We start from the raw sequence: 16,840 nt of genomic DNA on the forward strand, positions 1-16,840 counted from the left end.
CCGAGGTAAAAGCACGCTTATCACAATGCAGGTTCTCTCATGCCGACATAGCCAAGCCTTTAGCTCCGCCCAACGCGTTTCGTACATCCGTACTCATCAGGGTCTGTTATTTGACAGCTACAACATTTGGTGAGGACCTGTCATACCTTGAGCACTGGTGGACAAATACATAAACGGTTATAAGTCACTGGGTGATTATTAATGAGGAATATATCTGTTAATACAGTATCACGCTATGGTTTTTTCTTTTTTTCTTCTTCCTTTTTTGAGTGATATCACTGCAAGAGGACAGAGTTGGCACATGAGAGCGCAATATTACTGGAGACATGTTTGCATTGGAAGATTGCATTTACTGAAAATTTGTACCCACAATGGGCAGCTTATTAGAAAAAAAATTGATCTGAAAAATGGATTTTCTGATCGAATTTGAAAAAAAGAAATCGGTCAGTAAATATGAAGACTCGATAATTACCTTCAGATTAGTTGCGATCATTAAAATCACATAGAACGATCGCATTTAGTGAAAAAATATACTGTTAATTGCCACCTTACTGAGAGGCTTTTCAGTTTAATGATCAGATGGGCAGAGCGGTTGGAGCTGCCCTGTGCTCCTCCCAGATGGCAGTTTATGCTGGAGGACAGCTGATCATTTGTAAACAGTCAGATATGTCACATAACAAAACTGTTTATTAATTACTAATAATGACTGCCACACTAGCCAGTAAGCTATTACATTTTGATTCTTTAATATAAATATCACTCTACATGTTTTTTTTCATGAACCTTCTAGAAGGTGGCCAAGCCTGGCCTGCCTCCAGCAGGTGATGATGTCACAATACGATACAGGAAAGCTGATGATGTCATAATGTTGCTGTTGCTATATAAGCCACTCAGACAGGCTCCACCCTCATTCCCTGGTTTTCACTCGAGTAGTGAAGGCGATTTCTTGTGTGTCTGAAGCTTGCTTCTTATACATATCTTATTTAGTTCCTCTAGTAACAATCAAGCAGGAACTAAACCCTCTACCAGAAATGGTAGAGGTGTTCGACCCTCCCTCTCCCATCCGGGAGCGGGGGTTTTCTAAAAACTCTTTTCTTCCTCTGCCCACCATAGAGGAAGAAACAGATCTTCCACCGCCCAGCGAGGTGGAAGCTATTCCCTCCCAAGACAACCAGGACCAAAAGGCTATTCTTCCTCCAGTTATCGAGGAAGAACACCTCTCTGAGATTCAGGGAGAGCCTTTACCTGAGAGTCAGGAGGAAGAAGACCCTCTGCCGATCATCGAAGAGGGTCTTATTGAGGAGAGTCGGGAACCAGAGCCCGAGCCTGGGCCCAGTGAACAGCCCCAAGCCATTGCAGAGTCCAGCAATGGCATTGGCAATGGAAGCCTACCCAAACCACCGGGCAGATTCCGGCGCTTCCTGGGCCGTATCAGGACAGCTCTGGCAAGACTGTGCTCTTGCACTTCCCGTCGTGCTTCAGTGGCAGATCTCAATGGTAAGTATTATGGAAAATCATGTAGATAAGTGTTTACGTAGAGAAGTGTTTTCTTTATTCACTGACATATCTGTACATAGGGTCACACTGCATCCTTCACACACACTATGTTTCCCATTCTGTAACAAAGCATTATCAGGTGTCCAATTCACTAGTGGTAATGGCATGACATACATTCATGAAGTAACAGCTCGTCCTTAGTGGTAGCCAGAAATTACGCCTTTGCGTAATATTACGCATGATAATTCGCAATTACGCATCCCAATGCGTAATTTGTGGATTATGCATAAAACAAATTAGAATGTAAACGTAATTGCTAACTGTAACTATGCATGTACGTGTAATTTATGCAAAATTTTGTTTGTGTAAATTCGCTAGACAAAATGACGTATATATGCGTAATTTACGTGAATGTCGCCTCATTTTATTTGTGTAATCTTGCAAACAAGAAAATCCAACACCACCTACCCAGTACACTGATGGACGTAAACGTTTTTATGCATTTGGACATAGTTTTTTAAATTAAATATTTAAATAATAGCCCCACATGCCCAGTACACTGACTGATGGACGCAATGTTTTGTACGTAAACAAACACATTTTTCTCATTGAATATTTAAATAATAGGCGCATAAATAATAAATAATTTAAATAACATGCAAATATTTGTATGCACTGAACGCGACATTATGTGTAATTGCCTAATTACAGGCATAATTACGATTCACAAATGTATTATGCTGTACATAATGAAATTGCAATTACGTGAAATTTCCGATTAGTTATGATTGTTCAAGTTGCATTTATTGAAAAATTGTACCTTTAATGGGCACCTTATTAGGAAAAATTGATCTGAAAGTTGGATTTTATGGTCGAATTTGAAAAAAAGAATCGGTCAGTAAATATGAAGACTCAATAATTACCTTCAGATTAGTTTCGATCATTAAAATCGCATAGAAAGATCGCATTTAGTGAAAAAATATACCGTTAATTGCCACCTTACTGAGAGGCTTTTCAGTTTAATGATCAGATGGGCAGAGCGGTTGGAGCTGCCCTGTGCTCCTCCCAGATGGCAGTTTATGCTGGAGGACAGCTGATCAGATATGTCACATAACACAACTGTTTATTAATTACTAATAATGACTGCCACACTAACCAGTAAGCTATTACATTTTGATTCTTTAATATTCTTATCACTCTACATATTTTTTTTTCCATGAACCTTCTAGAAGGTGGCCAAGCCTGGCCTGCCTCCAGCAGGTGATGTCGCAATACGATACAGGAAAGCTGATGATGTCATAATGCTGCTGTTGCCATACCTCCCAACTTTTTGAGATGAGAAAGCGTGACACTTAAGACACACCCCTGACACACCCCCTGACACACCCCTAGTCAATCATACAAATATATATATATATATATATATATATATATATATATATATATATATATATATATATATATATATATATATATATCCAGGGCCGGTGCTACCATAGAGGCAGAGGAGGCAGCTGCCCCAGGGCCCCAGAGCTTGTAGGGGCCCCCAGTGGCTACAAGAGGAAAAAAAAAATTTCAAATCAGACTTATAGTTTTTGAGAAAATCGATTTTAAAGTTTCAAAGGAAAAAACCTGCCGACTTTAATGGTTGATAGCAAATCCACCTTAAATGCTAGAAACGCTAAATTTGCAGGATATGTTAAGGAGATCATTGGGAATAAGAGGAAAAAACAATTTTTCAAAAAGACCTTATAGTTTTTGAGAAAATCGATTTTAAAGTTTCGAAGGAAAAAAGTATATTTTTAAATGCGGTAAATGTCACTTTTGGTAGCAAATCTAACGGTAGTGTAATTTTACATGCATCAAACGAAAGCGCAATAAATTTCCTGACGAGGTTTCCAGGGGGTCCATACGCAGCCGCAGCGCTTTGGCTAGGGATCGCTATACAGCCGCAATATGGCTGTATGAAGATCCCTGGCATTTTTTTCTATTTTCCCAAAAAAAAAATTATGTTTAGAGTGTGGGAATTTTTTGTTTTGTTTTAATTATGTGGGGTCCCCCCTCCTGAAACTTTTTAACCCCTTGTCCCCCATGCAGGCTGCGATAGCCAGAATGTGGAGCTCCGACCGATTGGGACTTCACACCCTGACAATACCAGCTGCAAAAAAGGTCCCCTAATGCCGATTTTTGTTCCAGGGTATATGTTGGGGGGGGGGGGGGGCCCAGGTTTATTTTGCCCTGGGGCCCCCTTGTTGCCTAAACTGGCCCTGTATATATATACATATATATATATATATATATATATACATATATATATATATATATATATATAAATAAATCTGCAATTGTCATTTATTAAAAAAATGGTGGGGAGAAGGGTGAGGGTGCCCATGGGTGTGGAGGTGAAAAAAGGATCGAGGCGCCAGCCGGCGGCTGTGGTGTGTGGGATGCGGGTCTGGGATAAGATTGTCCCTCCCTCCGAATGTGCCCCCCAGTGTCCCCCTGTATGGAGAGATTAAGAGCACAGCGGAGCGGGCAGGCTTAACATTCTTCCTCAGGTACCGGGCATCTTGCTTCAATCTACTTACTGTGACCTTACAGGAAGCAGGAAGCGGAGAAGACCAGATGCCCGGTAGGCGAGGAAGAATGGTAAGACTGCCCGCTCCGCTGCGCTCTTAATCTCTCCATACAGGGGGACACTGGGGGGCACATTCGGAGGGAGGGAGGGACAATCTTATCCCAGACCCGCATCCCACACACCACAGCCGCCGGCTGGCGCCGCGATCCTTTTTTCACCTCCGCTGCCTGCCGAGACACAAAGGGGGGAATCCTGGGACAGCGGGACCCCTCCCCCAACCCGTGACCGTCCCGACGAATCCGGGATGGTTGGGGCCCCTGCTGTTGCTGTATAATTACAGGCATAACTACGATTCACAAAAATAATATGCTGTACTGTGCGTAATTGTGAAAAATTACGTGAAATTTTGCGTAATCATAATTGACCCATTATCAGTACTACTACTCGACCTACCTCCAATGTTTCTACATCTATTTTCTCTGCTGTTGGCATTTGACCCTAAATTTTGCCATAGATGAAAAATTGAACGTGTCGTGTGTATTTGTGTGTGTGCGTGTGTGCGTGCGTGCATGTCTGCGTGCGCATGTGAGTGTGACACCATCACTCGAAAACACCTTGACCTATTTCAACAAAACTTGGCATATTGATCCCATACTATCTGGGAAGATATATTCTGGGGGTCTCACATACCACCTCCCTCCCCCCCTGCTTCCCTGCACACCTGGTCGGAACCACAATCATACCTGGTCGGAACCAGCCAATCATATTTCACTCATTCATGTCAATGGAAAAAATGTAAAAAGGTTGCCATTCTTAGCTTAACCACTTAACGACCACGGTCAGCTGATCGGCGGACCTAGGTGTTAAGTGGTTTTACATGGAAAAGGCCGCTCGTTCGAGCGGCCTTTCCATGTCAGTTCACGGAGGGTGTCTCCGTTAACTGCCTGCGAGCCTCCGGTCGCGGCTCGCAGGCGAAATGTAAACACGCAGGGAAGAAATCCCCGCTGTTTACATCATACGGCGCTGCTGCGCAGCAGCGCCGTAAAGGAGATCGGCGATCGGACATCGGCCCCTGATTGGCCGGGGATCGCCGCATTCTGATAGGCTGACGCCTATTAGAGGCAGCGCAGGATGGATCTCCGACCTGCGCCGCCCATAGCCTGCGGGAGAGGGAGTGAAGGACGGGGAGGCTGGGAATCACTGCGGAGGGGGGCTTTGAAGAGCCCCCCCCCGCAAGGCACAAGTAGCCGGCGGCGATCAGACCCCCCCAGCAGGACATCCCCCTAGTGGGGAAAAAAGGGGGGAAATCTGATCGCCCTGGTTGATTCATGATCTGTGCTGTGGGCTGGAGAGCCCACGCAGCACAGATCTGCGCCAAATCCCCTGGTCCTTAAGTGGTTAATAAAGCCAGAGTCCCCAAACTTGGCACAGTTGGCCACTTGGTGACCGAGGTTACAGATTCAGGGAAAGTGGGTGGAGCATAAAGCAGGCAATCGAATTTCAGCCATTCATTTTAATTGGTAAAATGTAAACTGCAGCCATTCTTACACTGTTAATGGTAGGGTTCTCAAACTTGGCACAGTTGGTCACTGGGTGACTGGGATAAATATTCCTGAAAGTGGGTCGAGCCTACAACAGCCAGTTGAAAATCAATAGGTGAATTTTAAGGAGAATATTTAAATTGCTGCTATTCTTGCACTGCTAATGGCAGACACCTCAAACTTGATACAGTCGTCATTGGGTGACTGGGGCTCAAATTCAGAAAAGGGGGCAGAGCCACAAACGGCCAATAAGATTTTTTTCATTTCAAAGGGAAATTTTAAATTAAAGATGCCAAGGACCCCAAAGTTCATAAACTTGGTCACTGAGTGACTGTGTGTCAAGCTTAGAAAAAGTGGGCGGAGCCAAGCACCACCACATTTTTTTACATGGGAAAATGTAAACTGCAGCCATTTTTACACTATTAATGGCAGGGTTCTTAAACTTAGCACACTTAGTCACTGGGTGGGAGGGATTAATATTCAGGAAAGTGGGTGGAGCCTACAACAGCCAATCAAAATTCAGCTGTTGATTTTCAAGTGAAATATTTAGATTGCTGCCGGTCTTACACTGTTAATGGTGGAGGCCTCAAACCTGGTACAGTCGGTCATTGAGTGACTGGGGTTCAAATTCACAAAAGAAGCAGAGCCACAAACAGCCAATCAGATTTGTTTCATATCAATGGACAACACCGATTCATCAGCTAGTGTTAATTACAGGAGACATAAGTCTTCAATGTTAATCAATCGCATAATTATTTTAAAAATCTAGTTTGCAGTTCGTGAAATTCTGAGGATACGGCTCTGTTATTTATTTCTAGCGGGAGTGGTCTTAAAAATAGTATGATTATAAGGTGTGACCACTTTTCTTAACAGCCCCCATCCTATGTGCCCCATCACATGCTGTCAATTATAGTGTGTCCCCTTTGGCACCTTGTACTGCCACATCATAATGCCTTTCATTATAGTGGTCAGACATTGTATGTGGTCAGCCCACTGTAGTGGAGTTACACTGACCAGGCAACAAGCTCTGGTGATAGGCTGATCACTACAGAGGGTCCCTACACCTCCCCCTACAGGTCATAGACTAATCTTGCAGTTGGGCAATGGGCCCAATTAAATAGAACAGCAGAGATATAAAGCAAGACATGCATTTGCATATATACCAAGCCTAGTAGCAGATAAGTCTTAACAGGCCCTTGTAGTTTCATATATACACTTATAATGAACATGGAGATATTAAATCTGTTGTCTCTTTTTCTCTGCAGAACCAACCGAGATCCCAGCCACAAATGAGATTCCGTCCACCAGCGCCAAACGTACAGCTCCATTGACTTTAGAGAGCTTTACATGCCATGACATCCTTGGATGTGGCAGTTTTGGTAAGGTAGGTGATCAGACTGATGTCTCCCTTGTTTTACCTATACATATTGCAAAAACAATCTCTCCACAAGTAATTCTGTACTAACACATTGTCTCCTGCAGGTGGTGCTGGCTTCTCATCGTGCCACTAAAAAACAGATGGCACTGAAAATGGTGCAGAAGAGAAGGATGCTGAATTCGTCTTCGAGCCCCTTCATGGAGAGAAAATCCCTCCAGATTGCTGCGAGCAGCCCCTTCTGCAGCCAGATATTTGCTACATTCCAGACAAAGGTAAGTGTCTCCTTCCCCTCTACTTACATTGTGGGGAATTTCTCACCTATCATTCATCTACAAACAAGACTAGAAGTACCACCAAAATCCTTCCAAGTGGTGTAGATAAGAGAGACAAAACAAGGGTGGGGGCGGCTGTATAGTGCTTTACTCAACACTAACCAATCACCAATAAGTCACCAGTATTGGTGCAGAAATGAAAAATAAGACTGTCCCCTCTTGGACTTTGTAGCTTCTCTTTGCCCCTCGCTCTCTATAAAGATAGGTATCACTAGGAATACTATCTAGCACATACATACCAAACTCCGGCCCACAAGTGGTTTCCCCACTTTGCATTATGTTTGGCCCACTCTAGACCGCCAAGGATGTCATATTGGAGGCGAAGCCATGTGGGGGAGGGAGCAGGAAATCACTAGTCTCCAGGGAACTTTATTGGGAAGGAGGAGGGTCCCTGGTCACCAGGGAAGGGGGGGGGCTACTAGACACCAGGGAACTGTATAGGGGAGAGAGGGGCACTAGACACCAGGGAACAATGATACGCCAGGAAAATGTATAGGGGAGGAAGACCATTAAATACCACGGAACTATATAGGGGAGGGAGGAGGCATTAAACACCAGGGAACTGTATAAGGGAAGGAGGGGGGCACTAGACACCAGGTAACTGCATAGGGGAGGGAGGACAACTAAGCAACAGGTGTATCTATAGGGGAAGGAGGTTCATTAAACAACAGGGAACTATATAGAGGAGGAAGGAGGCATTAGACACCAGGGAACTGTACAGAAGAGGTAGAGGGACCACTATACACCAGGGAACTGTATAGGGGAGGGGGCTACTAAACACCAGGGAACTGTATAGGGGAGGGAGGGGACACTAGACACCATGGAACTGTATAGAGGAGGGAGGAAGCACTAGACACCAGGGAAATGTATAGGGGAGGGAGGACCATTAAACACCAGGGAACTGTATAGGGGTAGAAGGAGGCATTAGACACCAGGGAACTGTACAGGGGAGGTTGGAGGCACTCGACACCAAGTAACTGCATAAGGTAGGGTGGAAGGACTAAGCAACAAGAAACTCTATAGTGGAGGGAGGACCATTAAACACGAGGGAACTGTATAGGGGAGGAAGGAGGCATTCAGGGGGAAGGAGGCATTAGACACCAGGGGACTGTATAGGGAGGAAGTAGGAATTAGACACCAGGGAACTGTACAGAGGAGGTAGGGGGACCACTAGACACCAGGGAACTGTGTAGGTGAAAGAAGGCCATTAGACACCAGGGGACTGTATAGGAAGGAATCAGGAATTAGACACCGGGGAACTGTACAGAGGAGGTAGGGGGGCCACTAGACACCAGGGAACTGTGTAGGTGAAGGAAGGCCATTAGACACCAGGGAACTGTATAGGGGAGGTTAGGGGGATCACTAGACACCACTGGGAACTGTATGAGTGTGGGCATTAGACACCAGGCAACTTTATAAGAGAGGGAGGTGGCCGCTAGACATTGTGGTTGGCCCGTGACTTGGTCCCAGTGTTCAGTTTTGGCCCACTTTGTGTTTGAGGTTGACACCCCTGATCTAGCCTGAGTACTGGGGTACAGAGCACCAGTACCCCACTGAGGAAGAGGATAAAGCCAGAAAATACTGTATGTTAATAAAGTTACCTAACTAACACACAATCTGGTGTCCATCTAGGAGGTGAGGGCTTCCCCCATGATTTTTTTTTTTTTTGAGGATTTTATTGCCTCTGCTAGCACTTGCCCTCTGCCTTAACCAAACCTTATTACAGGTGGGTGTGGCTGGGGGTGGTGCTTATACTGTTTGGTGGCACGACTTGATGTCACCTCTCCTGTTACTGTAACGTTTTTCTTTCTGTCTCCACAGGATTTCCTATGCTTTGTTATGGAATACGTGAGTGGCGGATGCCTCACGTACTTGATCCAGAGTTCCGCACTCCTTGAGGATATTGCTGGGCCCAGGTAAGACCATTAGGGCCAGAGCCCACTAACGCAGCTGAACGTAGTTGGGTCCGCTTTTCAGAAACACATCAATGTTACAGATGCTGAAAAGCGGACACAACTGTGTTCAACTGCGTTAGTGGGCTCAGGCCCTTGAAAAACTCCTGTGTTGGGGGAGGGGTGGGGAAAACGATTTTACACTAAATATTAAACTTACTTTTCATGGTACACGACCACCACACTATCACTGCCCCTTACTGACAATATTGTCAATAGTGTCACCTCAGTGAGATAAAATATATTACATTTACAATTAGTTACATAGTGTTGAGGTGCAATGACCTTTCAAAGAGTTGTCTTAGGCAGGGAACACACTTGACTGTTTTCGTGCGCGTTTTCTGCACAGAAAAACTGAGAACTCATGTTAATGAATGGGCTAGTTCACACTTAATATGTTGTTCGCACAGAAAAAAACTGACATTCTGCATGATGACTCTGCACATTTTGTCAGTTTTCTCTATCAATTACATCAGCTGCTGTGAAAAAACTCACATGTTTTCCTGCATAGAAACACACTTGGGGCTCGATTCACAAAGCGGTGATAACTCAGTTATCACGCCTAAAAGACTTTAGGCGTGATAACCTTTGCACCACTGAGTTATCACCGATTTTTGCTGTAACTCGCGCGAAGTTTCCGCGCGTACGTGCGCGCGCAAAGTCCCATAGGGCTTAATGGGAGCTTCGCGCGAAGCGGGGACATTGCGCGCGCGCGTGCACGGTTTTGCGCGCGGAAAATTCGCGCGAGTTGCTTCTTATCATGCCTAAAGTGAGTTTAGGCGTGATAAGGGGCTTTTCACTGGCGTGCAAACACTTTGCACCGCTTTGTGAATCGAGCCCTTGGTGTGCAGAAAAAGTATGCAGAAAAATGTGCGCAGAAAACTGAAAGACAAGTGTGTTCCCTGCTTTAAGGTAGCCATACATCTAGCAATGTATGGAGAGATTCGACCAAGAGACAAATCTCTTTCTTATCGAATCTGATAAGAGAGAGCTGTCAGCTGCCCATACATCACAGGCCGATTCCCGATCAATTTCATGAAATTGATCCGGAATAGACCTTGTGCGCTACATCCACCACCTCGCCGCCTAACACTGTGCCTCCCTAATGAAGAATGTCTCCCCAGTGCCCAGTGTAAAGTATACATTACCTGTCCACGGCCTGCGCTTGTCCCCACTGGCTTCTGGGATCCCTCCTGCATACACGCGCCCCAGGTGGTTTCCTAGCAAGGGCGCGTGTGCGGGACATCATACAGCACGCCCTTACTAGGAAACCATGTGGCGCACGCCTGTATGGAGAGGGTAATGCACCCGGAGTAGCGGAGGGACAAACGCAGGCTGCGGACAGGTAATGTATACATGGGGCACCGGGGGGACATTCATTAGGGGGACAGCGGCAGGGATTGCGTCGCATTCATCGATCATTGCGAACGTACCCACCATGCACCTGATCGAGCAAGTCGGCCCAACATCTTGCAGCATGCGTGATCGAGAATGCAACCAATTTTTGTCCTGAAATTGGTCACATTGTCGGTCGGGCATGCACTTGGCGGCACCAATTTTCGTCCAATTCGATTATAATAATCGAATCTGATGGTCGATCGGCTGCCAAGTCGCCTGATGTATGGCCATCTTAAAGTTATCAGCACATGAGACAATCATTATTTATATTTTCAGCATTGTACAATACATTTAGTATTTTATACAGTACATAATTAACTGTTACCCAAGTTACCTGGTAACACTGCCAGTGTGGCTACGTAGATACACTCTGATTATAGGTTTGTCCTCCCTGCTATCAGTTATCTTGCTGTATATCAATTCCCAGCACTGCCTGTTTATGTATTTATCACATGACTGCAGCAGCCCTAATGTTGGTCACACAGCCGGAGGGAAGCCGTAATGCTGGTCACACAGCCGGAGGGAAGCCTTAATGTTGGTTACACAACTGGAGGGAAGCCTTAATGCTGGTCACACGTCTGGAACAAGGAAGTGGTGAGTCATTCCCCGCCCGCCGCTGATCTAATAAAGTTGGGAGAGTGCCGATAGAAGGGATCCAGATGAGGAGGGGATTCCCTCTATCGGCACCCCCCACCCCACCGCTGTGCCCACTGCCGCTCCTTTCAAGCTGCCTATACTGGGGGAAACAATACTACCTATACTGGGGCAACTATGCTACCTATACTGGGGCTACTGTACTACCTATACTGGGGGCAACTATACTAGCTACCTATACTGGTGCAACTATACTACCTATACTGTGGGCAGCTATACTAGCTAGCTATACTGTGGCAACTATACTAGCTACCTATACTGAGGGCAAAATTATTGGCTGCCTATACTGGGGGCAACTCTATCTCGCTACCCTATACAGGGGGCACTTTTACCGGGATACCTACCTACCTATACTGAGGGTAAAAATTGTCGAGTGCTATGTGATCATTCCAAATTGGTGTGTGTGTGTGTGTGTGTGTGTGTGTGTGTGTGTGTGTGTGTGTGTGTGTGTGTGTGTGTGTGTGTGTGTGTGTGTTGTGTGTGTTGTGTGTGTTGTGTGTGTTGTGTGTGTGTGTGTGTGTGTGTGTGTGTGTGTGTGTGTGTGTGTGTGTGTGTGTGTGTGTGTGTGTGTGTGTGTGTGTGTGTGTGTGTGTGTGTGTGTGTGTGTGTGTGTGTGTGTGTGTGTGTGTGTGTGTGTGTGTGTGTGTGTGTGTGTGTGTGTGTGTGTGTGTGTGTGTGTGTGTGTGTGTGTGTGTGTGTGTGTGTGTGTGTGTTGGGGGGGGAGGCGCATCATCACAAGTTTGCCTTAGGCAGCAAAAAAAGTCTAGACCAGCCCCGATTACAGATATAATATTAAAAATGCATAACAATATTAAAGAGACAATAGACACATGACATTCAGATATGTTTACTATCTACAGCCATCCTGTAAACTTCAGCTGAAATCACCATTAATGTTAATTCTTATCTCTTCTCCATCAGGTTCATAACAGCTGAGATCCTGTGTGCCCTGAACTTTCTACACAGCAAGGGTGTAGCTCACAGAGACCTTAAGCCGGACAACATTCTGCTAGACAGCGCCGGCCACGTGAAGATCGTGGATTTTGGCATGGCAGTGACAGATATGTTCGGACAAAGGATGATCAACAGATTTGGTGGCACGCCTACTTATCTGGCTCCTGAGGTAAGTTAAGGTCCTTCCTAGACCTGTTGGAAAGGGTCCCTCCATTTGTAACTGGTATTTGGGGTTTGAGTCAGGCCTGGTGGGTGGATTCATCTTCTAGCTTCACATATTGCTCATAGACACCAGTGATAAGGGAAACAGTAAATTCGGGCGCCTGAGGCTAGTGGACAAATCGGGCGCCGCCATTCACTCCTATAATAAATATCGTTTAATGGGCGCCCGATAGGAAAAAAGGGCGCCGGAGAAAACTAACGTTTTAAAAGCGGCGCCCGGAGATTTAATGTTTTATTACTGTTTCTCATGATTACACATTATTTAATGATTTATACATTTTTAAATATTATTTTTAAACGAAAAACAGTACAATATTTTTTTCCAAACATTATTTTTAAACGAAAAACAGTACTTTTTTTTTTTTTTTTTTTTTTTCCTTTTTTTTCCATTATTTTTAAACGAAAAAACCAACAGGGGGGTCTTAGGTTTAGGCACCAACAGGGGGGTCTTAGGTTTAGGCACCAACAGGGGGTCTTAGGTTTAGGCACCAAAAGGGGGGTCTTAGGTTTAGGCACCAACAGGTGGGTATTAGGTTTAGGCACCAACAGGGGGTCTTAGGTTTAGGCACCAACAGGGGGGTCTTAGGTTTAGGCACCAACAGGGGGGTCTTAGGTTTAGGCACTAACAGGGGGGTCTTAGGTTTAGGCACCAACAGGGGGGTCTTAGGTTTAGGCACTAATAGGGGGGTCTAGGGGTTAGGGGTAGGTACAGGGAGGGTTACTTAGGCACCAACAGGGGGGGTCTTAGGTTTAGGCATCAACAGGGGGGTCTAGGGGTTAGGGGTAGGTACAGGGAGGGTTACTTAGTAATTTTTTTTTTAAACGTTATTATACGTTTCACTATTTAAACGAAAGATTAACGTTTTTACAATTGCCGATTTAATGCACATTATTTAATGATTTATAACTTTAAAAAACATTAATTTTAAACGAAATACAGTACAATACATTTTTAAACGTTATCCATGCTTATCGTTAAAAACCCGGCGCCCTTTTTTCCCAGCGCCCCTTTTTAACGTACGCAGTGATAAGGACTTGTCACTGCTGTCCAGAGAGATGTAAGAAAAATTGCATGTTATATATTCCCCCAGAATCCTTAAAAGAATCCTTAACTGAGTTGTAATTGTTGTCTTATCACCTCTATGTCTGGCCAGTCCATACAATGTGCTAATCTGTCTTCTCTCCATGATGTTTCCACAGATCTACAACCATGAGCCAAGCAATTGCGCGGTGGACTTCTTCGCCTTAGGCATAATAGCCTTTGAGATGATGATTGGCTACCACCCATTTAAAGCTCAAACTTCACGGGATCTTCAGTATGGTATTTGCTGCACTGAGCCCAAGTTCCCGACTGAATTTGATGAGGATGCCCAGGATGTCATAGAGCGGGTGAGTATATATCCACTTACAGCTCGGCACGGGAAACCTGTCGATGCTGTTTATGCTACAATATGGAGCAGACTAGGTTGCATTGTTATTGCTTTAGTACCATTGATAGTTTGTTTTACTGTTTCATTTTTCTTTTCTTTTAGCTTCTCTGCAAAAGAAAATCAGAGCGCCAGTTTTTGGCCAGCCGCTTGCGAGATCACATATTCTTCCGGGGCATTGACTGGAAGGAGATAGAAACTGGGAAATCCACATCCCCAGTTCTCCAATATGTTGTAAGTATATGAACAAAACTATAGATCATATTTCTAAAACACATTAACACACACTCAGGCCAGAAACCCACTAGGAGCGCTTTTCTGAGCGCTTTGTGATTGGAAAAGCTCTTACTAATGTAATGCTATGGGTGTTATCCCACTTAAGCGATGTGATTTTATAAAAATCCCCCATAGCATTGCATTAGCAAGAGCTTTTTCAAATCACCAGCGCTTAGAAAGCGCTCCTAATGGGTTTCTGGCCTTAGTCACATTAACACTGCCAGTCATCATACAGTATTTCAGTAACCCACTAATTGATTTGATTTTTGTGTCTCTCTGCAGAGATCTCCGATGCCACCAACACAGACTATGAGGAAGAGTGACCTGATCCCCAATGACCTGAAGAAATTATCACGCAAGGAGGATCAGCAGTTCAAAGACTTTTCCTTTGTGAGCAAAACATGGAGGGAAATGACTAAGTAAAAGTCAGAAGGCAAATTGTTCGAAGCCTTCCTCTGGATCATAATAAAATGTCTCAAAAACCAACACTGGGTATTGATAAATGATATTGCTTTAATTTTGTAGTTGTAGAGTTCTACTATGTGACGTATGAGGCGATGCAAACAATATGGAAAGCTAAATGAAATCTCATGTAAAGGTTCCCTCCACCCATAACTGGAGTTTCAGGCGTTTTTGTATTCTGGTAGAAGGGGAGGTGATGTGAGGCCCAAACAAGGCCACATTATTTTTGGCATATCGTCTTCAGGGTGACGGTAATTAAATAGCAGGAAATGGTACTAGGAGGATTATAGATGCTGGCAGAGCCGGCGCTTCCATAAAGACAAGGGAGGCTATTTCTCCAGGACCCCCGACCACTGCTGGGCCCCCCGCACTGCTCGACCTCTGACCTCCCCCTCAACTTTTAGGGCTCTTTTCCACTAGTAATCGCAAAAGAAAATCAGAAATGCAAGCAATTGCGATTTTTCATCGATTTTGTTTTGCAAAAGCAATTTTGCATTTGATGTTAGTTAAATGTCAAATCGCTTATTAAAAAAACCTCTAAAAAGTGATTGTGATTTAGCGGAAATCGAATTGCGATAGTGGGAAATACTTTTTGCGATTCCTATGTTGAATTCACTAACCTAGCGATGTAAAAAAATCGCTAGCGTTTTGAGATTTTAAGCAAATCGCCTGCAGTGGAAAAGGGCCCTTATGCTTTCCCAGGGCCCCTGTCACGATAGCAGCATTGTATCTGCTGACTATTCCGCCAAGCAACCAGTGATGCTGTGAACCAGAAGTCCAGCCCGGCCTTCCTATTGGAGCATGGCATTTGATAGGCTGGCCTGATCTTCTAAGCACCAAGGCAGAGCCATGCACCAGAGGCCGTGCTGATGTCACTGCAGGGGGAGCAGCGGACCAGACACTGGGACAGGTGAGATTATTATTATTATTGATTAAGAAAGTGCCAACATATTCTGTGGCGCTGTACAAAGAAACAAACATGGGGTACATAATAATACAGACAATGGTATACACCAACATACAAAATACAGAATTGGTAAGTTGGTAACACAATACAGAATCGATACAAAATACAGAGTTGGTAATTACTGTGACAAAAGTAACATGATGAATAAAATGTATAATGAGTTCCAAGACAAAAAGGTGAGAGAGCCCTGCCCTTGTGAGCTTACACTCTAAAGCAAGGGTCCCCAAACATTTTTGGTAGAGGGCCGGGTCAACATACTTCAGACTGCTGGGGGGCCGGAGTATACAGAACATAATATGATGTAGAAGTCTTTGCGAGCCAGACAGTGAAGCATACCCAGGTGACAACTTGCAGTCCAATTGAACAGCAGGGTCATCTGATGTGGAATTTGATTGGAAACCAGCAAATTACTGCTTTCTGGCTCCATTCTATAGGCGCACCACCAATATTAAAAGATGTAGCTGACCGCATCTATAATACATTTTGTGTGTGTGGGCCGGTAAAAAAGCCTCGGGCCACATTCGGCCCGCGGGCCTTAGTTTGAGGACCAGTGCTCTAAAGGGACTCCAAGCTGGTATCCTGCAGGGGTCTCGGGAAACTCATGGATTATCTGTATAGTAATAGCAGTCTGTGTACAACACAACTAGGGGCGCTTATACTTTACTCAATATTACAGGCCAATTGACCTTCTGATTTGATAATTTTATAGATTCGGAAGAGAATTGGTGCCTGATGGATGCCCGATTGATCTTTTGACTGATTACCAGCTGAAGTCGGTCAAAAGGAAAATCTAGAAAATCTCAGTCAGGCTTGGTAGGGTGCGTGATGGTAATGGCAATCGATATCAGGATGACCGATGGAGTCTCGCCGGTGTCGCCCCAAGTGTATATGACCCCCCTCCCCATGCCCATGAGCAGTGTTGAAAGCTCACTTGTCAAGCCTTGTAAAAAGGATCCTCAGCGCTTGGTATCAAACTGGGTCTCTGCAGTCAGCAATAGTGCTCTCAAAACAAATATGGTGATCGCCACCCAGACAATAAGAAATCAATGGTCACCAAATTGCATAAAAAGTAACCAATTTATTTGGGCACCGTTGTCATTTTATTGATTCCAAAACCTTTAGAACTAATTATTGGAACTCAAATTGGCTTGATAAGCTCAGTGACCCCCGACCTACATACACAGGTGATTCCAATTATGAGA

At 44.7% G+C, this 16,840-nt stretch overlaps 1 protein-coding gene and 2 long non-coding RNA genes across 4 annotated transcripts in view; 2 read left to right on the plus strand and 1 right to left on the minus strand.

Annotated features, from left to right (window-relative positions):
• LOC137564194 (uncharacterized) overlaps positions 1 to 16,840 on the minus strand; it is a 139,917-nt gene that overhangs the window by 51,144 nt on the left and 71,933 nt on the right. The window lies entirely within an intron of this gene.
• Positions 7,161 to 12,408, plus strand: LOC137561647 (uncharacterized). Its single transcript, XR_011030079.1, has 4 exons — positions 7,161 to 7,266; positions 9,148 to 9,242; positions 11,139 to 11,270; positions 12,252 to 12,408. It is a non-coding gene; the product is annotated as an uncharacterized lncRNA (long non-coding RNA).
• LOC137561648 (putative protein kinase C delta type homolog) lies at positions 13,729 to 14,695 on the plus strand. The gene is made up of 3 exons (XM_068272961.1): positions 13,729 to 13,895; positions 14,039 to 14,167; positions 14,492 to 14,695. The coding sequence occupies exons 1-3, from the start codon at positions 13,773 to 13,775 to the stop codon at positions 14,630 to 14,632; spliced, it is 393 nt and encodes a 130-aa protein (XP_068129062.1). The 5' UTR covers positions 13,729 to 13,772; the 3' UTR covers positions 14,633 to 14,695.

Source organism: Hyperolius riggenbachi, chromosome 3 (assembly GCF_040937935.1).
Source record: "Hyperolius riggenbachi isolate aHypRig1 chromosome 3, aHypRig1.pri, whole genome shotgun sequence".
Lineage (NCBI taxonomy): Eukaryota > Metazoa > Chordata > Amphibia > Anura > Hyperoliidae > Hyperolius > Hyperolius riggenbachi.